This window comes from Macrobrachium nipponense, chromosome 6 (genome assembly GCF_015104395.2).
Source record: "Macrobrachium nipponense isolate FS-2020 chromosome 6, ASM1510439v2, whole genome shotgun sequence".
Classification (NCBI taxonomy): domain Eukaryota; kingdom Metazoa; phylum Arthropoda; class Malacostraca; order Decapoda; family Palaemonidae; genus Macrobrachium; species Macrobrachium nipponense.
Genome location: NC_061108.1, coordinates 26,542,358 through 26,563,871, shown reverse-complemented (window position 1 = coordinate 26,563,871; position 21,514 = coordinate 26,542,358). Strand labels below are relative to the sequence as shown.

General features: G+C 44.7%; 2 protein-coding genes across 2 annotated transcripts in view; one reads left to right on the top strand and one right to left on the bottom strand.

Moving 5' to 3' along the window:
• Nucleotides 1-4,778, bottom strand: part of LOC135216812 (meiotic recombination protein DMC1/LIM15 homolog) — a 284,123-nt gene extending 279,345 nt beyond the window's left edge. Inside the window, exon 1 of the mRNA XM_064252311.1 lies at nt 4,658-4,778. The gene's annotated coding sequence lies outside the window, so the exon portion shown is untranslated. The remainder of the gene's footprint in view (nt 1-4,657) is intronic.
• A 5,992-nt stretch (nt 4,779-10,770) lies between these two features.
• The window catches only part of LOC135216469 ((E3-independent) E2 ubiquitin-conjugating enzyme-like), a 561,446-nt gene continuing 550,702 nt past the window's right edge, over nt 10,771-21,514 (top strand). Inside the window, 1 exon segment of the mRNA XM_064251838.1 lies at nt 10,771-11,004. Within this exon segment, the coding sequence (XP_064107908.1) occupies nt 10,795-11,004 (210 nt within the window). The 5' untranslated portion in view covers nt 10,771-10,794.

Here is a 21,514-nt window from a genome sequence, read left to right as displayed (position 1 = left end):
AGAACCGACCGAGTGGTCTCCATATGAAATTTTGTTTTCTGGACATGCAAGTTCAGGGCGCTCACATCCAAAACCGGCCTCCAGCCCCCTGATGACTTGGGAAGGCTACAAAAAGGCGATTGTAAAAGCCTGGAGGAAAATCCCCTTCTATCTGTTCTATCGCTTCTTTTGAGAACAAGCGCTTCCACTTCTGCGGCTAGCGCCAGAAATTTGTCTGAGCCCGGAAAGTATGCCTGGAATGGAATTATTGGCACAGGTGAGAGCGAGGGAGGTGAAACGAGAGGAATACGATAGCCGAACTTGAGTACTTGCACTACCCAGGCTTCTGCTCCTCTGTTTTCCCATTCCTCCCAAAACAGAGCCAGCCTGGCTCCCACTGGTGCATGAAGAAACCGAGCTTTCATTTGGAAGGTTTGTTAACCTTGCCGAGGCCTTAGACTGAGGTCGCAAATTCGACTTCGGCCGAAAGAAGCGCTTGGGTTTTCTCCCTCGAAAAGGCACTTGGGCCAGAGGAGAAACCGAAGGGGAACAGTCTCCACAGGAGCTTTAGGTCTCTTAGTAGACTGTGCCAGTAAATCCGAAGTTAGATTTCTTGTCTAGCGCAGACGAAATTGACAACACTACATCGTCTGGAAAGAGGTTATCTTTCACAAAAGGAGCAAACAAGAGAGCAGACTTCTGTTGGGAAGTAACCCTTTTAGAAGCAAAGGAGCACCAAAGTTGCCTTTTCTTAAGGGTACCAAAGGCGATGAGCGAAGCTAACTCATCACATCATCCTAATGGATTTGTCCGCACAGGACAGAACACCAATCCAATCCTCCGCTAACTCCTGAGAAAGAGAAGGACAGTCTTCGATCTTGGCCGCTAAAGCGCCAATAGTCCAATCAGGAAGCTAAAGACTTCCAAAAGTTTAAATTGATTCTTTACAACGTGGTCCAACTCAGGCGCTGTAAAGAAAACTTTCGCTGCGGCGAAAGCAGATCTTCTAGAGGAGTCGATTAAACTGGAGAAGTCTCCCTGGGAGGAGGCAGAAACTCCCAGAGAAGGAGCTTCCCCAGTTACATAAAACCTATACCTCTTACGAAGCAACTTGGAGGGAGGGTAAGCAAAAAAGAGCCTTCCCTAAGTCTCTTTTCATAGACATCCATTTCTCAGTCTCTTTCAACGAATGTCTAACCGCTTTAGATAGAACAAGTTTTGGGAGGAGAGGGTCTGAAGTTTTCCTCCTCATCAAAAAAGTCGAAGTTGGGGAGCGCGGAGCCGCTTTCTCAAAATAATCTGGATAAGATACCAGAAGAAATCTAAGGAGACGTGAATAACACGAGAGGTGATGAGAATCCTCCTCCTCTACTTCTTCTTCATTCTCCGATACCGCCGAAGCAGTAGACGGAACTACAACCTGATCTGAAGGTTTCGAACCACCCTTGGACTCATTCATCCAGTTGGTTAACATCTCTAACTGCTTGCGCAAAGGCGCCAGAGACGAATCAAAAACAGTTAACGTAGGCTTGGAAGAGCCTAAATGTCAGCAGGAGGCGGAAAAACTACTTGCGCCTCGCTCGGAGCCGCCGAAATTCGAGGCGAAACAGGCGCATCAGGCGTAACAGACGAAAAAGCGCCTAAAGAAACACCCTTAGAACTGCTAGCTACAGCGCTAAAACCACAATCTCTACTAGTACGTAGATGGAGCCGAAAAAGGCACAGATTGAGGCGACGAACGAGCCGCTAACGGCCGCGGCGCAACCCTACTCTCAGGCTCCTTATACCGCTTGACTGGAGGAGGCGAAGAATCGGCGCCTGAACGCCTCTTTAAGGGACGCGAAACGGGCGAATCTCGCCAAGAGCGCCGCGCGACCGGAGACGAATCGCTTGAATCATTCGAAAGGCGTCTGACCGCAACACCTTTCCAACGCTTAACCGAGCCCTGTTGAGGCGCAACAGGCTCAACAAGAGAGGCGCCTGTCTGTGGGCAAATCCCGATCGACTCCCTTGGACTTCCGGTATGTCTTCTCCCCGGTGCGGGGAAGCTGGACAGTGACCTTTGTCTAGGAGACGTGTCAGGAGAGACAGACGCACCCTCAACTACACTCTTACCTGAAGCCGCTTTCTCCAAAAACGTCTTAACTGAATTACCAAGTTGCAAAACCGTATTCGCTAGTACCGAAAATTTCTGATCTAACCTCGATTCCAGACTGGCAATGGTGTCGGAAGAAACTACACAGGAAGCCGGCGAAGTGGGATTAGTAGGAGGAATAGGAGGTGTAGTTAAAGGAGACATAACAATTTGAGGAGAAACAGAAGGAACAGATGCATCGCAAGACGAAGCAGAGCTAAGTCTACTTTCCCTAAGCGCTGCTTTTCTAATTCTGTCTTTAGCTAATTCTCCGAGTATGAACTAAAAAACTTTCCATTGAGAATCAGTCCAATCACTACACTTGTTACATGTTCGATCTGCTGAACAAACCTGTCCCCTACACTTAACACATTTAGTGTGAGAATCATATTCTAACTTGGATAATCTAGTTTTACATCCTGAGATGCAAAACCTAACTCCCGACGGACTAGAATCCGACATGGCAACGCCTAAATAAAAAGCAAAATAATAACAACGCCAAAAAAGAGTACTTCACCAATTCCGAAGATCAAATCCACAAGAAAAAAAAGCGAAGCAAGTCATCCAACCGCACCGACCACCGATGTTCACCGGACGCCGGCAGGAAAAGAATTGGATTCACCTGGGCAGTTGTACCTGGTTCTCCCGCGAGTGGAGGGAGATGACGTCATCACCACCAGTGTTGGCGACGCCGACGCGCTAAATTTGAATTTAGTATCCTGCCGCTCGTGGAAATCACGGCTCTATAATTGTTCGGTAAGACACTACAATAAAACAATGATCTAGGTACTACGTAATATAGACCGTGGGTGCTGCTGGGCAGTCAGTCCTGGTAGGGGAGCCATCATCGGGCCCCCTACCCCGACCCAACAACCGACAGCCAACCATACCTCCTTCCCCTCCCCAACGTCTCACTCAACAAGCGGTGAGAATAAGTGTTGAAATTATTTTCACAGCTTGGTGACAATATCAACTTCAAATATTTTTTTGGCTGGCTGTAATTAACCTGTAATTCACCTTTTAGCTAACTAGCTATATCGTACAGTAAGGGGGACCAATGGAAATGCGGAGTTTTTGGTGGGGTAAAAACACTAGGGAGAATTATGCTTTACAACTCTATCCTACGGTAAGGGGACCGATGGGAAAGTGTGGTTATGGGTGGGGTAAAACACTTGGGAGGTTTTGCCGTGTTATTTCCTCTTATTTATGACATTTGAAACACGAAATACAAGCTGAAACAAAGCTATAATAAACTGATAATGGAGCCAAAATCCACCAATTAGGCTACTACTGCTATTACAACATCGAATCCTACTACGCATGCGCCATGTTATAGGGGAAACTTTTGTTTCAGATTGCCTTCCTTTTAGGGGGGTATCGGTCAGGTAACACATTACCAATTTGTACCTGTGCCTTCCTCTCCCAGTACCCCACCCTGTCCTCCCCTTACCAGACATATAGTATGGCTCCCTGGTGGTTACATATCCCACACAGCCCCCCTAACTGAATTTAAATGTGGCAATTTGTGTACGTTTCTTGGCCTTGGACCAAAACTTTGATGATTGTTCAGAATCAAGTAGATTCGCCGATGGCAGTTGACGTTTTCCTATGTCAGCCTATTTTACTTAGGTACATAGGCTACCTACTTTACAAGAGTTTAAGGTAATAGTATTTTGCGGGTCGACTGTAACTGATCTGTTACTTACCTTTGAACTCTGTATGTCAATACATCGAACCTTGTACCATCATGTAGTAGAATTCAAAGGTAAATTACCTAAGGTTTAATTACAGTTGGCCGAATAAATATTACTTTAAATTTCTTGTTCAGTAAGTAAAATAACATAGGAAAACGTAATTGCCATAGGGTAAAAAACCGCATGGTACAGGGGTGGACCATGTACAATCAAGGTGTACAACCCCAGAAAAGTACATTAGTATAACGCGTCCTGACACTGGAGTAGAGGTCTTTAGCTCCGTTTCTCACCAACAAGTCACGTCTGATGCCCATCTCCGATTTCAGAACGTGTTATAATGTACTTTTTTGGGGTTGTACACATTGATCATACATGGTCCACCCCTGTACCATGCGGTTTTTTTACCCTAGTCTACTTTACCGCGGAATGCGGGCTTAGAATTACCATCAACTGGAACAGGTTAACTAGCCTATAACGTACAATATAGGTAGCTAACTAATATCTACAATTCTTAGGTAATTGCTCGAGCTTAAGTACTATAGGCCTAGGCAGACCTAGGCTAGGTTACTTTACATAGCCTAATGTAGAAGCCAAGAGCCCAAGTAGCCTAGTAAACCAGTCAGAAAAATAATTGCGCCAAAGTTAGCTAGTGATGACCTAGGTATGAAGGATCTGTATTTGTTATTTAAGCCTAAGATACCTTACGATAGGTTTATCAAACTGCTTAATCTACCTAGCTAGTGCCAGGAATTTACCTAGTACTAGGGCAAAGCAACATAAATTCCTTCAGTTTTCATTAAAAAGTAAGAAATAAACTATAAAAACTCTAGCATACCATTTCAGCTCTCACCTTAACTAAATATAAGCTTCAGCGAACGATATCTAATCCTGGGAACTTACACTTCGCCTACCGTCCCTACGTCCTTAATTGCTGGTCAATGAATGAAGTTCCACTGTAAAGTGTAAACAAGACGGGGCTGAGGCTCTCATAATATCCCGCCATTTCTTAACATGACGAGTTGCCGGGTACCGATTATTTTCCATTTGAATTCGATAATTGCTCTATAAATCAGAATGCTTTAATTGCTATGTTCATACATCTTTAATTTATAGTAAAATGTGAGCGTTGTCGGAGCCGGTACATCGTTAGACATTTAAATAGATACATAAATTGTATTACATAATTTACATAAAGTATGATTCGCCGTCTGATATAGCAGTTGAACAAGTTTTGTGTCAATATAATAAGTGATATTGTAATGAATTAATAAATGAATAATATGGAAAAAATAATAGTGACGGTAACAGTCAAACCATGAAAGCGTTAGTATTAGTATTTACTTACACTGGATATAACTATACCCTGTTTTTTTCATCTGTCCATCCACCTGTGGTGTTTTTGTATGGTAACACTGCGTCTCGGGCTTCAGATAGTTACATTCAGCTTACATTCAACGATTATAATAATATCCTATTTCGAATATTAACGGTGTAATTCGCATACAGTAAATTATTAAAGCACTTTTCAGTTGCAAATGTACACCCAGATATCCTTTTATTTACCTAAAACTTACACATGGCGAACTATCTAAAGCCCGGGACGCAGTGTTACCATACAAAAACACCACAAGCGGATGGACAGATGAAAAAAAAAAAAACAGAGTATAGTGACTACAATAACATAGCACTACTTTGAAGAAAAAATAGAAAGAATGTCATAGTTTAGATAAGGAGGACACCGAGAGGACCGTCCTGATCTCCCGGTTTTCATAATAAAAAAGAACAATTTAAGTAAATTTAAGAAATGGATATGAATGACTTCGAAAAAATTATAAGAAAAGCAAAAAAACACCTACTGTGAAAATTACCCGTTTCCCATAAGTGATTTAAGAGGCAAAAATCTTTGATAAATTGCGGGAGCTATATATTTTGATATTGTCAAAATAAGTTTAGCACAGGCATCCTTCCCAAATAGTGAAAATCTTGCTTGTATAAAGCGGCCTATATAGGAAAGGGTAATAGAGAAAATCTAAGCTTGTATAGACCAATATCGAACTTATCATACTTATCAAAACTTTAGAAATTGAAATTCACGAACAAACGTGGATACACTTAGAACAACTCAAATTATACCTGAGGATCAGCCAGAGTATAGGAAAAAACGTACAACAGAGTCCACACATTATGCGCAATTATAATGATATTGTAAAAATGAGAGCAAATGGAAAATGTGTCATATGGTTATACTAGACCTAAGTGCAGCATTCGATACAGTCAACCACAATCTGTCGCTTGAAGACCTGAGACCAGTAGGCATCGAAGATGAAAACGTGGTTATATGAAATGTGATATCAGAAAGGAAAAACTAAAAAAAGAAGTGCCCAAGGAAGCGTTCTGGGTCCACTGCTAGAATTCTAAATAAGCACAAGGTTAAGTATAGAATGCTCTGATTAATAGTTCTATTACAAAAACTGATTGTATGTTAATTGGATCTGACAATGCACTGCGAAAATATGATTGACACTTCAAAAGGATATCAGTAATTGGCTCGTCAACAATAAATATTGTAGCAACAGCGAGGAACTTTGGATTGTTTATTGATAATAAATTGTCAATGAAGAAACATTATATTGAATATTTTAAAAACCTGTAATTGTCACAGTAGAAACATTGCATTTATTAGAAAATACCTAAACGCAGATATGCTGAAAACAGCAATTTGCAACCAAATACTTTCGAGACTTGACTACCGCAACGTTATATACTACGGTCTCCCAAAGTACCTACTAAGAAAACTGCAAGGGGTAAAAATAGAGTCGCTAGATTAATAAAAAGGACTATGTTCCCGTGACAGAATAACCCCAACACTAATATTTTGCCGAAAATCAACGAGGTTTCTTAAGTTATTTTTCGTTCCTACAAACATAAAGTCAGTTTTATTTTCATTCAGTTTCAACTGCTTAAATGTCATCTGTTCCTAAGCACACAGAAGAATGCAATTAAGTTTCTAATTTGTATCTCCCATGTCATTTATAGAGAAAAAAAAAAAATTGGGTGTTATCTGCAAATAGTTTGTGCTTCATTCCATGTCCCTGTGATACTTTGAGAATCCAGGTATGAATGCAAAATAGGACTGGACCTAATACACTTCAGTGGGGTACTCCTGTACTTAATGTTTCTTTAGATGGGTATGAATTTCAAATTTACACATATTATTTTCTGTCACACAGATAGTCTTCCAATACTGGAAAGGCTTCTCCAGTTATTCCAGTGAACTGCGATTCATTTAGGAGAAGTTCAGGCACAAATGTAATGGAGCAACCCTGAGATCGAATAAGACCAAAATACCACACTTGCCTTCAGCCTTCATTACCAACAGATCATTTTACAAACAGAGCAATGCGGCAGTTTCTGTAGAATATAATTGCCTATAAGCTGACTGACTATCCAGCACAGTATTTATCTTTTCCATATGACTATTTAATTGTTCAAGAATTATATATTCCGATATTCTTGACATAAAAGAAAGATATGATTATGAAACAGGCCTGTATAACCTAGATTTTGAGAGTCAATGCACCTTACGAAACTATTTTAACAATAGCCTTTTCCTTAGATGAAGGGAGCTTGTATTAAATTGTACTGTCATTTCTAAATTTCAATATCATATCAGTAAAGCTATGAAAACTGTTCTCCCACATATTCAGACACTGGCTTGTTCTCTCATGGCTAATCAGTAATCCTAATAACATCATCCTTATTTACACTGTCTAATCTCGTTAGCCTTTCATTTGTACCTGGTTCAGGGCTCATTTGATTCGGTATTTTAACAAAGCTAACATTTTTATATTTTTAATTTTCTCTTTTAAAAGAAATATCCGCCAATTCTTGCTCCCTGAAATGTTTAGGGAACCCTTTTCCCCCTTCCATTCCAGTGAAGCTATCAATAAGTCTATATAATCTGCCCATCTCAATTTCTCTTTCTAACTAATCAATTCTACCAGTTTTTTGGCAATCCTGTGTTTTTCCCATGCATTTTGAACATTCTCCACTTGTCTTCTGAGTAGTCCTCCCCCCTTTAGTCTCAGAGTTTCTCCACTGAACGAAGGTTATCTGTCCGATGATTATGAGTTTCTCCATGAAGTACTATTCACTTTAATTCGGCCCATTATAAACATTAATACGACAGTTTACACAGCCTGGTCTCAATAGATCAAGCTTACCATGATCACAAAGAATATTATATATCTTCATTTATTTCCTGGATCACTTCATTAATAAAACTATACGGATAAAAATTCTGCGTATTCCCAAGGCTTATCTTCATCACATAGATCAGTAGCTTCCACCGAATATGCCAGAAGAGTTAGAGAGAGAGAGAGAGAGGAGAAGAAATAAAGTCAGAAGAACAAAGGGAAAAGGAAATATTTTCCCCTAAAACCAACCAGTACTGACACTAACAACACTGCTAGGAAGACAGATTTACAGTTTTTACAGCAAATACAATGAACCAATCTTTCGTATTGGACTGTGTGATTTTGTGGACCCCGCAACTGAGTGTTGCACACATATAATGGTTTTTCCTAAAGGCGCAGGCCCATAGAGACTACTTGAAATTCGCCCCCTTCAAGCAGAGAGTGTGGGAGATGGACAAACAAGATATCTCATGGAAATGGTTCAATGATAGCCGGAGATGAGGAACGGCAACGTTAAGCAATTTTGGTCTAAAAAGATCATCATCCCCGGTAGACTGTTAATAACGAGGTGGAAGAACACTTCCTAAGATGGCAGAACACAACGACTTGGTGAATGTTGGAGTCAAAAGTAACATCAAGTATCGCCAAATATTATGAACCTTTAAATATTACGTTTCCTGTACAACGTCGTGAGCTTGTCATGAGAAAGAGCAATTGGCAAATCCATAGTTTTGTAGCTGTAGAGCCTGACTGTCTCTTACTACACTTCTTGCTGATTCGTTCAAGATCCAATTAGAATTAGGATCAACAAGTTTCACATTAGGGGAATAAATGGCCCCAGCAAGAGTTGGATCATCTACTTACTGCCGTATCTCAGTTTATTAACAAAGAGTTATGGCACAGCTAAGAAGAATATCCCAAGAAGCTCCCTAGTGAAACAAACGAGAAGAAAGATCCAGGTTCACTATAAGCACCTTCAGCAATAATTGTGTCGTATTTTGGGTACAATGAGTCCGACAGTTCCCCTAACTTAGACTAAAATTTTCAACAAAAGCCATATGGTAACTGAAGTCAAGGATGAATCCAACTAAGCTTGACACATAACTCCAGTTTTGTCCAAATGGTGGATCGTGGCCCCTTCTGAAAATTAGGAAATAGTCAAATTACGGCGTTGTGCTTAAACAAATTCATGTAGACCTAATGTGGCAGAAATAACAAAAGCGTACACGAGTCTCTCACACCGCCTGTTGTTAAAGCTGGCCACAATAAGGTCTAGCTAGTGGTACAGTACATCGTGTTATAACATGAAAAAAAACGAAACTCCTTCTAACAAATATTAGGGGTACAGTCTATCAGATTAAAATGGAATCATTGACATGTAGTACTACAGATTCATATTTGTTAAAACCTGGCCCAGGGAGCCACGATGGGTTCAAAATGTCCAAAGTCTTACATAGGAATATGTATGAAAACTCCTAATCGTGTGACTGAAAAGTGCAACACGGTGGTCTAGATGAGCAACTTTGATCTATGGTCCTCCTGTTTCTTGTTATCAGAACAAACCATACGTTGAAATCGTTCACTTCTTTATTGTGGAAGTCCACTCTTTATCCTTTAAATTTCTTGTTTCTACCATGTTTGAGATATCTAAAGATATTAATATAACTCTCCCTTAAATTCTGAGAGAAAAAATATCATTTGGTGTTTTTAACAAAGCTGAATTTCTCCATGAAAGTAGAAATTTTCGATAGTTGAACAAGGTAGAGAGAGGGTCACTCAACAAAATCCGATTTTACTGTTTCATTTTATTTAAAAAAAAAATTATTATTAAATTGCAATTGAAAAGGTAAAAGCTCAACGTAACATATTAAGGGTGGCGATGACAAAAGAATTTCAGTCAGTAAGTCAATAATTTAATCACAATGTAGCACAGTAGAAAGAAAAGGATTCTGGAGTTCAGTTTATTATATATAAAAGATTATTTAATTAACAGAAAAATAGAAACATGTCACAAAGATGTTTTTATCAAATGTTAAATGACTGAGTCACCGTGATTTCGAAAGTATATCATTATAGACAGATTAAAATAAACACAAATTTGGTTAAATTATGACATCCATAGCAAATTATGCTGGCACACTAATACTTTACCATGGGTCAAGTTAATGTCTTTCGAACTGTTGATCACATCTGACCCTCGGGAGCCAGCTCAAATATGCTCTTACTTTTGCATTGTTTTTACGCACGAAAACTCTTTAAAAGTCGACATTAAGAATGAATTTAGAAAGTCACCGCTACAGATGGAGCTTGCCGAGCATCATTTTCAAATTCAAACGTCAAAAACATGATTCGATTACATTTCCAAACTATTTTACTTTATTTGACAAATGTGTTTAAGCACAGCGGTTACGTTTAATCTTTATTTTCCTTTGAGAGCACGCAATCAAGGGGAATATGATATATTTGTAAGAAATTTTGTAAAAAATCTATCAAAAGGGACTAATCCAATGAGTTTATTTGATACAATCCTTCATTGACTCATACAAAGTGCCGTCTGCTGTCTGTCACCTGTCCTATCGTCTGCTATTCAACTGTCAACTGATCACCTTTAGTGGCTTAAATTAAAAATAATAATTGTTTCCAAATTAGACTAAATTATATGAATTTTTACAATCAATTAATACAAATTTAGCCAAAATTTATGATTGTCTATTAGTTTTACATGCCTATTCTTTGAAATTACCTTTCCCTTAACACGGCTTCTCGGTTGACAGAATAAACAAAGTCCAACATGGCGCAGGGGTATCAATACTTTTACGAGGATGAAGTTTACAGATTCAATAAAAAAGGAAATTTGGAGCTTGGCATGGTGCTTGAAAATGCCGAATTTGTTTCTAGCGATGAGGAGTTTGACGTTGATGAAGAAGACAAGGTGACCAAGGGCTGCATTAGGGTGGCATGGTACCCTAAGGGAGAGGAGCAAGTTCTCCCAGAAAGAAAGGTGATGAACGTTCTATTAATTTGTGCTAAATACGTCGTTGTGAGTCGGTAATTTTCTTTCCAACGCCCAATAGATACATTGCGAATCACTAGAAGAGAATGCAACGGCTTTCTAACGTTATCTTGATGGTCCTTCTTGGAGAGCAAGTCTCAGTTTGGCAGGTCCCCTTGAGGACAAACCTATGATAATTAGGTAGTACTAGGGCTATAGCTAGTACCTAGGTAGCTAGCCTAGTGTCCTTAGTAGCTCCTACCCATATATTAGGCTTAACTATTTTTTCGTTTAGTATAGGCTAGGCTAGTTAAACACTGGTGGATTAAGTCCCGTATTTTCATAAATGTTTTTGTATATCATTAATAGCATGCATTTTCCCTAATAGGTACTAGCCTGAAATTCCCTTGTAGAAATTGTGGTTTTAGAATGGGAAGTTAGTAATTAGGGTAGCTTAGTTTACATTAAGTAGGTCTACCTATGTACCTATTAATGATTCACTTCAGCTGCCCTTGAAAGTCAGTAGGCAATGATGTCACATGTACTCATTATCCATTGGTTTTCATTTAAAATGAGTTTTCAGTTTGCTTTTCAGATTTTAACTTGCATTCGGTGAGTAATTTTCATGGGGTGACTAGCCTAGTAATTGAATAGTAGGTAGTGGTGTGATTGTGACAGGTTAAGGAAGTGTAGTAATGTTCACATTTGTTGACCAGGTATTGTAAAGGTAATCACGCTAACAAGTAAAAATCTTTGTATTTTTATGTCTTGGTCCAATCCTTTACAACAGCCAAGGCAGTAAAATATTACTTTAAATCATTAGTATTGAATTTTGGACTCGATAGTATAATTTTCCAATGTTTTTCTGTGTACTTTGAACATTTCTGGCATGAGTTATGTTAGCAAATGAGTTAACCAACTCTGCCTTACCCAACGTAATCTAGTGTTCATACTATGCCCTTATCCTAGTTCATGATACCTAGGTAGTTTGGAAGCATATCATAAACTTACTCTAATGTAAATGAGACCTATCACTGGAATTAAGGTCCTTGTATTTCACTTGTGCTCTTTCTCACTCAAAAATTCCATTTTCATACCGTGGCCCACAGAATTGTTAGAAGTAGGGTGGGGTCCACTCTCTAAAAGTATTCATTTGCTGAGAAAATTCATGTCAGAAATATTCAAAGCAAAAAACTAAAATATAGGAAAGGATATTTTCAAGCCCAGGATGTAATGATGGTTTAATGTAAAATAATACTGCCTAGGGATGTAGTATCAATGTTGCGTAAAGGACTAGGCTAGTGAGTAGGCTTAAATTAGCATTGTGTGAAATCCCAAAATTTTTTTCTTGTTTTGAAACAGCTACAGAAATAAAATTGCTTAAAGTTTAATTTAAAAAATGGCTAATTTTTTAAGATACTTAATTGTTTTACAGCTAAACATTATCAAATATACTACTCACCAAAGTCTGGTGGTAGTAACTTAGATATGCCTGAACAAAGTTAGTGTGGGTAATGTTGTTAAATGATAAGGATTTAATTGAGCTATATTTAAGATTCTGTCACTTGAAGTCCTTGGGGTCTGTTGACTTGGCTGCAGCACCCAGCATTTGAGGCGAATTGGTACAGAGTCCTTGGATGAGTTGGATTAGTATTTATTTACTAGCAGACAATTTTCAAGAAGTGCTTCAAAAATAGGATTCAATGCCCCTGGAGATTGTAGGTTATACTTATTTGATGTTCCGATATGTAATACAAACCATCGGTCCTTTAACAATAGGAATGTAACTTGCAGCAGCTGGAACCGGTCTTAAGCTTCGAACAAGGGAGTTTGGTAGTTAACTGCTTGTCCGACAATCAGCGCACCGCGCGCCTGGGTGGTGAAGAACCACTTTGCTTTCGGCTGCGCTGGGTGACTGACGTGTTCTCCACTTCTCTCTGTCCGCCATGGTCGCATGCTTTGTACTTCAAACTTTGGTTTGCCTTCTCTTGCTAGTGTATTTGTCTGAAAATCCTGTAAGTACTTGTGATTTTTGTATTTTCATTTAATTATGGATTCTTGTGTGCTGGAGAGTTCTCCACGCCCCCACCCATCAGCCGCAGATGCCCTGGTGTGGAGGGCCGTAAGTGTGGGGCCTTCCGCTCCTTTCCTGAAGTTGACCCTCATGATTTATGTGCTCGCACCGAGCCCTGTGATATTTGTTGTGTGTGGTCGAAGGAGCAGTGGGCGCGATTTGAGTGGAGGAGGAAGCGACGTAAGCCTTGCAGGGAGTCATCAGAAAGTTTTCAGGCTACTCCCCTGGTCTTGGACATGTCGTCTTCTTTCCTCCCTCCATCTCAACTCCCGCGTATGGCTCCTTCCCCTTCATGGGGCGTTTCTTGCTCCTTCTCTTCGCCCGATCCGTCGAGCGTGGAGGAGGAGGCGAGATACCCGGACATTCAGTTGTACTTGGGGTCTTCTGTTCGCTTGGGGTGGGACTTGTCCCCCCCACTGGCAAGGGGAACCCCCCCTACTAACCCGACCTTTGCTCCCTCAGGTGTGCCTGCCGCGGGTGACGACCTCGGCCAGGTTTGGTTCTCGCTGGGTCTCCAGGGGACACCGAGTCTTCGGGGGCTGCTGCATCACCTGGCGAGTGGCTCTGCTCCGGTAACACATAGCCCGGTAACCACCACTACCACCAACCACCGTCTCGACCCCGGGGTATGCCGCCCCTCCTCACCTGGTGTACACTCAACATGTAACCAAGGTAACACCTTCAGCTGCTGTCCAGGCGCCGCTTCCAGGTATTCTGAGGAGTGTCGTGACTCCGGTGCCCGGGTTCGCCGCTCTTGCCTCAGCCCCCGACTTCCGGTGCCACAAGAGCTCGCCCCTGGACCTGCCGCCAGTACCCAGGATGTCGCTGGCCGCTGCCCCATCTCCTGCCGCTGGCCGCTGCCCCATCTCCTGCCGTTCCTGCTGTACTTGCGGTACCTGGACTAACCCCTGCTGACGTCGTTCCTGCCTGTGGTGTTGCTGCTCCAGCTGCGGGTCCTTCCGGACAGGTGCAGCTGGGCCGTGTTGCTTCGGCAATTGCCCTTGCTCCGTTCTGGATGGAGGACCTGACGACTGTCCTGAGGAAGCTGACGAGGAAGAAGAGAAAGAGGAGGAAGGTTTCGTCGTCGTCTTTATCGTCGTCGTCTGCTGCCGTATCTTCTCCTTCGACTTCCAAGGCTTCACAGCCAAGGAAGATGAAGGCCGCCTCCTCCCCCCCTAAGAAGTCTCCTTCGGGAGCTTCTAAGGGCCCGTCTCACTACAGTGTGACAGGGGGTCTTTCGCTGGTCCTTCCGCTCCTTCGGGAGCAGGGCCCGTCTCTCCTTCCGCAAGAAAGAAGACGGGGACCAGAGTGGTACCGGCTAACACTGGTACCTCCTCACCTGGTGCTAGGGGCTCTGCCGCTGCATCAGGTTCCGTCATGGCCTCTCGTTTGCGAGAAGTACCAGGTGTGTGGTCGCCCGCGGGTGACCATGCAGCCAAGGCTCAGGCTTCCGAGTTCGCTCGGCGCCAGGGCCGAGGCACGGAGCGGAAGACTGGTGAGAGTCGCACAGGTGACTCCCGCCTGACCAGCGATCGCTCTTGTAGTGATCCACAGGTACCCAGGGTTGATGTGACGGTCCCAGACCGGCCGCGGGCCGAGGCAAGGAAGAGGTCCCCTCGGTCGCCGGAACCGTGGGGAGTGTGCTCCTCACGGTCCCACCACAACGCCCTACAAGCCTGGCACAGTCTTAGGCCCGACCAGATCGTATGCGCAAGTGGCCGGAGGAGACCAGGAGGGGTCTGTTGCGGTTCCTCTTGGAAGGGGTTCTTGTTGGAGGGAGTTGACGGTCCTACTCTCCAGGACGCAGTCACTCCCAAGATCCAGAGGTCGTTTACCGGAAGTTATTGCGCTGATCCGTCAGCACAACGACCTCGGGGAAGGATCCCCGCTCCCACCTTCTGAGCCTACATCCAGGCTCGAGTCGTTCTGGGGTCCTAAGAAGGAACCCAGGACGACGGTGGGTCTGCCACGATCTGCTCTGGCTGACTTGGTCCTGGGCCAGGTGGACACTCGTCTCCGGACAGGAGGGTTCGCTACAGTTTGGCAGGTCTTCCAAGCTACTTCCCCCACCTCTACTGCGACAGAGAAGGTTCTACGTGCCATCAGAGGACCACATGCCGCCCAAACAGGTGAATCCGGAGCTAGCTAGGCTAACTCTGGGGGTGTCTCTGCAGCAGCTCCTGTCGGAGAACCTATAGTTCTCGCAGCAAGAGGCACTCGCCTTGGAATCGACCGCCATGGTGGCATTCCAAGCCGTCTCCTGGCTAGGCCTGTGGTCCCTCACAGTGTCTAAGGTCGCGGCCACCTTGGGGAACATCTTTTGGGAGACTGCCAGTCTGGAGGTAGAGCCATCTCCTACCTAGCCCACCAGACGGCAAACCTGCGGGCCAACCTGGTTCTTCGGCGTAGGGACGCAGTCCTCACCCAAGTGACCAGGGCGGCTGGGTGTGAGGCGGTTCTGGGTCTTCGCAACGGATCGATGCGGAGTTCCTCCTCTTTCTTCCCAGGAGAGATGGTGGATGCTGTGGTGGAACGACGGTGCACTGACGACAGTGGCCGTTTAGTACACCAGGCAGTCTCGAAGGCGTCTGGGCAGCCTCAAGCTACTGCGGCCAAGCCCAAGAGTTAGGTTAGCGCTTCCTCTGCGGCCAAGACGATTGCATCGTCGAAGCCCAGAGGAAAGACTCTGCCTTCAACTTCTTCAAGGAGCGACTGTCACCATCCCTCCTCCCAGCCCTCCTCACAAGGGGGAGCTGGAAGGAAGAAGTCGAAGAGAGGTGGGAAACACTAGGGCGGCGTTCCCCCTCACCTGCTGCCGGAAGTGGGGGGTTGCCTGGCGAGCCATTGGGCAACATGGCAGCGCTATGGAGCGGAGACCTGGATAATAGACGTCCTTCGGGAGGGGTATCTACTACCCTTCGAATCTCGGCCACCCCTCACCTCCAACCCGGTCCACCTTCAGACTTACGTTTGTTCCGATACGTAATACAAACCCTCGGTCCTTTAACAATAGGAAGTAGCTAGCGGCTGCCGGAACGGTCGTAAGCTTCGAACAAGGGAGAACGGTAGTTAACTGCTTGTCTGACAGTGCGCGTGCCGCGCGCCAGGGAGGTGAAGAACTACTTTTGCTTTCGGCCGCGTGTGTGGGAAGACGTGTTCGTCATCGCTCTACCCGCTCATCGTCGTATGCTTTGTTATTTTGTGTTTTCATTACGTACTGATTTATTTGGTTTGAAAATGAAAATTGTAAGTTCTCTGTTTTCATTTTCATTAATTAAATAAATTATGGGTCAAGAAATGGAGCTATCACCGTAGATGCGGCGGTTTCCGCTCTTTTCCTGAAGTTGATCCTCATGAATAATGTTCTCGGTGCCGAGGGCGGGAGCGCGCTCGTGCCGAGTCGTTTATTTTCTTGGTGAACTTGTGAAAGTGAAACTTGTAAGTACAGTACTCTTTTTCATTTATATTTTGCCGTGCGTCGGTGCGAGGGCGCGAATGCGCGGCACGAGCTCTTTAATTGTATGAAAGTGAACACAAGAGCAGTATTCTTTTTCATTTTCATATATTATTTGATTATGGATCAAGTTTTCCGCTCTTACACGGGAATTGATCCTTCCCCCCTTTTATGTTGTGTGAAAGTGAATAGCAAGTGCAGTATTCTGTTTCACTTTTATATATTATTTCATTGCATCAATATTCATTATGGATTAGTTCCCGCTCATACCGGGAATTAATCTTTATACTTTGCGCTCAGTGCCGAGGGCACGTTTGCTCTCGCGCCGTAACGTTATTAGTGTAGGTGCAGTGGATGCTGTTCGGGGGCAGGGGAAGCGAAGGCCTGCCAAGAAGTCATCGGAAAGCTCTCCCACGACTCCCTTGGTAACCGATTCTTCGTCTTCTTTCCTGCCCCCACTCAGCTCCCACGAATGGCACCTTCCCCCTTCGGGGGGAGGAGTATCCGGGTCCTTCTCCTCGCCCAAACTGTTGAGTGTGGAGGAGGGCTCTCGGTGCCCGACGTACAATTGTATTCAGGGTCTCCCCCGTTCGTTCGGGGTGGGGCTAGCCCCCCCCCCCCCCCCTCGCGTGAGGGTACCCCTACTAATCACCCTTTTGTTCATGAACCTTACCTGCCAGATATATATATAGCTGTATTCTCCGAAGTCCGACAGAATTTCAAAAACTCCCGGCACATCAGGGGTCGGCCAGGTGGTAGTACCCATTCCCGCCGCTGGGAGGCGGGCGTCAGGAAAACCATTCCCATTTTCTGTCAGATATCTTCTGTCGCCGGTGCAGCCAACAAGTGTTTTCTGCACCTCCAGTCATTGGATTTTGGAACTCTTTTGGTCACTTGAGTATCCCGATTGATTTTTTGGTTTTTTGATTTGGAGATCGGTGGTTAGGCATACGCTAATTGTGGATTGGTTTTGAATTTGGCTTGTTTTTCCTTAAACTTAAGATGTCTGGATCTAGTTTCGACTAACGCCAGAGTATGTTGTGTGGAAGAATGCAAGGTGAGGCTACCGAAATCTTCGGTAGACCCTCATACAGTAGTGCGCGAATTGTCGGAAACATGTGTGTGTGATGATCGCTGCAATGAATGTGAGGTATGTCTGATTCTGCGTGGGAAGGCGTATGAATCATATGTGTGTAAAATAGAAAGAGATAAGCTAAGAAGGAGTGTAACGCCAGTTACACATCCAGTGGAATTTATCCCTCCTAAACCTGTGATGCCTTCGGGCCCTACATTAGTGTCTGTGGAGGGTAATACCCTATCGATGATTCTTGAATCTTTGCGTAGCCTGGAATCAAAAGTGCAAGCATTAGAAGGTGTTAATAGTGCAGTGGTGTGTAGTGATAATGCTCCGAGTGTTGCGGAAGGGGGGTCGGACAACCGATCTGACGTTCCTTCGGCAATACCTGTTGTGGCGCTTCCCAGGCTTCCAAAGTTCGTAAACGGATCTTGAAAGAGTGTTTTTCGTCATCAGAATCGTCCTCCCCGCACAGCGGTTGGAGCTTTCGGAAGCGATCGCGCCCTTTGAAGAGGACAAAGACGATAGATGCCGCACAGGCGGCCGCCGCCTTTGATTCCTCAGAGGAGGACGCTGCACATCCGTTAGCCCCTTCTGTTTTGCGGTCGTCTCCTAGAAACAATTCGAAGACTCTCCACCGCAAAAAAGAGCAAAGGTGCAAGGTGTCGCACAGGCGACCGGCACCTTTGGTCTTTAGGGAGAAGGACGCTTCACGTCCATTTCCTCTTCTTCTGTGTTGCGATCGTCGCCGGAGAGGATGTTTTTCTTTTGATGACCAATTGCTTTTGAGCGCCCTGGTTTGCGCTAAGGATATACCTGTGGCCGGTCCATGTAGAAGGAAGGAGGGAGGCTTCCCCTCGCCCTCGTCTTCTCTCAAAGGATCAGCCCTAAATAACGAAGAAGATTGAAAATTTGCAACATCAAATTGCCTTATTAGTTGCAGAGAAAGAGGATAATTCACGTCACAGGAGGAAGGATGATAAGCTGCCAGTCAAGAGATCCAGGCAGTCTCCTTCTCCTTCTCATCGCCTCGCTCTTTCTCCTGTTACCTCGCCTTCGAGATTTCGTGCACGAAGGTCTGCAGAGCACGATGTTAAGGCGGCAGCGAGACTTGACGCCAGGCCTGACGCTCGGCTGGGCGCGTCGGCAGGACTCTCGGCTGGACGCTCGGCTTGACGCCAGGTATGCGCGCAGCTGGACGCACGACGTAATGTTTCTTCAGACATTCGCCGAGATTCGGAGGATAGTAATGAATCTCAAGAAGGAAACTTTGTCGGAGGAATTAACTGAAGAACAATCAACAACAGTATCTTCAGATTACCAGGTTTTGGTTCAATTGCTTCGAACCTCCTTTTGAAGAGAAGTTTAAACCTGAAGCCCCGCAGTCGCCTCCTTCACAATTGCTATCGTCTAAGGCTATCAAGACTCCAGGATTTGTTGAAGATGGCTACTTCATTATCAACAAAAAGGGCTTTTCTTTTAAGAAAAATGCAGAATTGGATGAAGTCAAGAAAAGCCCGAAACAAGAACGCTTTCGCCCTACCCCCTTCAAGACTGACAGGCAAGGCAGGTCTTTGGTATGAGACAGGGGAGGAGATAGGTTTTAGAGCCCCCTCTTCGTCCCAAGGTGACTTCGCTACCTTGGTAGATGCACCGAAGAGATCCCTTTTGTCGACGATGAAAGTGCCCTGGACCCTTTCTGAGATGGACCATCATATGAAGGGACTCTTTCCGTACGATAGAAGTTTTCAACTTTTTGGATTGGTGTTTAGGGGTCTTGGATAACCACCGGTCGCGTAGTCCTGATTCGCTTAGCCTCGAGAAGCTGTCCAGCGTGCTTGCATGCATGGACAAGGCCGTCAGGGGTGGTTCGGAGGAGTTGGCCTCGCACTTCTGCACTTCGATTTTGAAGAAGAGAGCGGCCTATTGTGGTTTTACTGCAAAGGCGGTCTCTATCTCTCAAAAGGCAGAATTGTTGTATGCGCCTCTTTCGAGCCATCTCTTTCCCCACGGCTATGGTCAAAGATCTGGCTGTCAGTCTACAAGAGAAGGCTACCCAAGACCTCCTAGCTCAGTCGGCAAAAAACGTACGGTTGTTTCTTCTACGTCGGCACGGGCGCAACCGTTCAAGAAGCAGAAGCCCCTTTCGAGATGGAGTTTCCTCGAGAACATCTCGAGGAAGTACACGTTCCAGAGGCAGAGTCTCGGCTAAGATCAGAGGAAAGAAATTAACCAGATATCCTTCAGCCACCAGTAGGAGCCAGGCTTCGACTATTCTCAAAAGCTTGGATAGAAAGGAAGGCGGACAGCTGGTCGCTCAACGTCATCAAGCGGGGATACAAGATTCCTTTCTTGAAACCTCCCCCACTGTGCACGACACCCAAGGATTTATCCCCTATTTACCATCAGGAGAAGCAACAAATCCTTTTCGATCTGCTCGAGCAGATGTTAGAAAAGAGAGCGGTGGAAACAGGTCGTAGACCTGGAATCCCCAGGCTTCTACAACAGGATATTCCTGGTGCCGAAACAGTCAGGAGGTTGGCGACCAGTCTTAGATGTGAGCAGTCTGAATCGGTTCGTACAGAAACAGAAATTCAAGATGGAGACACCTCAGTCAGTTTTGGGACCTAAGACCAAACGATTGGATGGTTTCATTAGACCTTCAAGACGCGTATTTCCACGTCCCCATCCATCCACAGTCGATGAAGTATCTTCGGTTTGTCCTAAAAGGGACAGTTTGATCAATTCAGGGCGCTTTGCTTCGGATGAGCACGGCCCCTATGATCTTCACGAACTTTAATGAAGAACGTGGCGAGGTGGCTTCATCTTGCAAATATCAGAGTCTCTATGACCTGGACGACTGGCTCATTCGTGCCTCCACTCAAATGCGTGTGAAGGATCTTCAAACAACTTTATCGTTGGTGAAGTCCCTGGGACTACTGGTGAATTTCAAAAAGTCACATCTGATTCCAACCCAATCCATCCTGTATCTGGGGTTTCAGATGGATTCAGTGGCTTTTCGAGCTTTCCGTCCCAGGACGTCAGCAGCAATGTTTAGACAAAGTGACAGCCTTCCTAAGGAAAGATTCGTGCTCGGTGAGGGAATGGGTGAGCCTGCTGGGTACCATTTCCTCGCTGGAGAAGTTTGTTTCCTTGGGGAGATTGCACCTCAGACCGCTACAATTTTTTTTTGCTCAAGGAAAATTGGAAAGGAAAACAAGAATCTGGATATGAGCTTAAAAATTTCAAGAGAGGTAAAACATCACTTAAAAATGGTGGCTAGATCCAGTGAAGTTGTCGTAGGGCATGTCTCTCAAGCTTCAGAGCCCCGACCTGTGTGTTCTCCGACGCGTCCACCACGGGTGGGGGTGGGGAGCAACATTAGGGGGGGAAGAAGTGTCAGGCACCTGGAGAGGGGAACAGGTGTCCTGGCACATAAACCTAAAGGAAATGGCAGCCATCTTTTAGCGCTCCAGTTTTCCAAGAAAAAGTCTCTCATCGAATAGTCCAAGTCAACTCAGACAAACACCACAGCTCTGGCGTACTTGAAGAAGCTGGGAGGACACAGTCTCGGTCCCTTTTTGCCTTGGCAAAGGAGATCTTGCTGTGGGCAAGGGCACTGGACGTCACGATCCTTACAAGGTTCGTAGCAGGAGTAGAGAATGTCCGGGCAGATCTCCTCAGCAGACGAGGTCAACTTCTGCCAACCGAGTGGACTCTGCATCAGGAGGTATGCCAAGAGCTGTGGGGGGTTATGGGGACGTCCGCTAGTAAGACATCTTTGCGACGTCCAGAACGAAGAGGCTTCCACTGTACTGCTCCCCAGTACTCGACCCAGCGGCAGTGGCGATAGACGCACTTCTCTGGGACTGGACTGGGGATGGACCTGTACGCCTTTCCCCCGTTCAAGATCCTA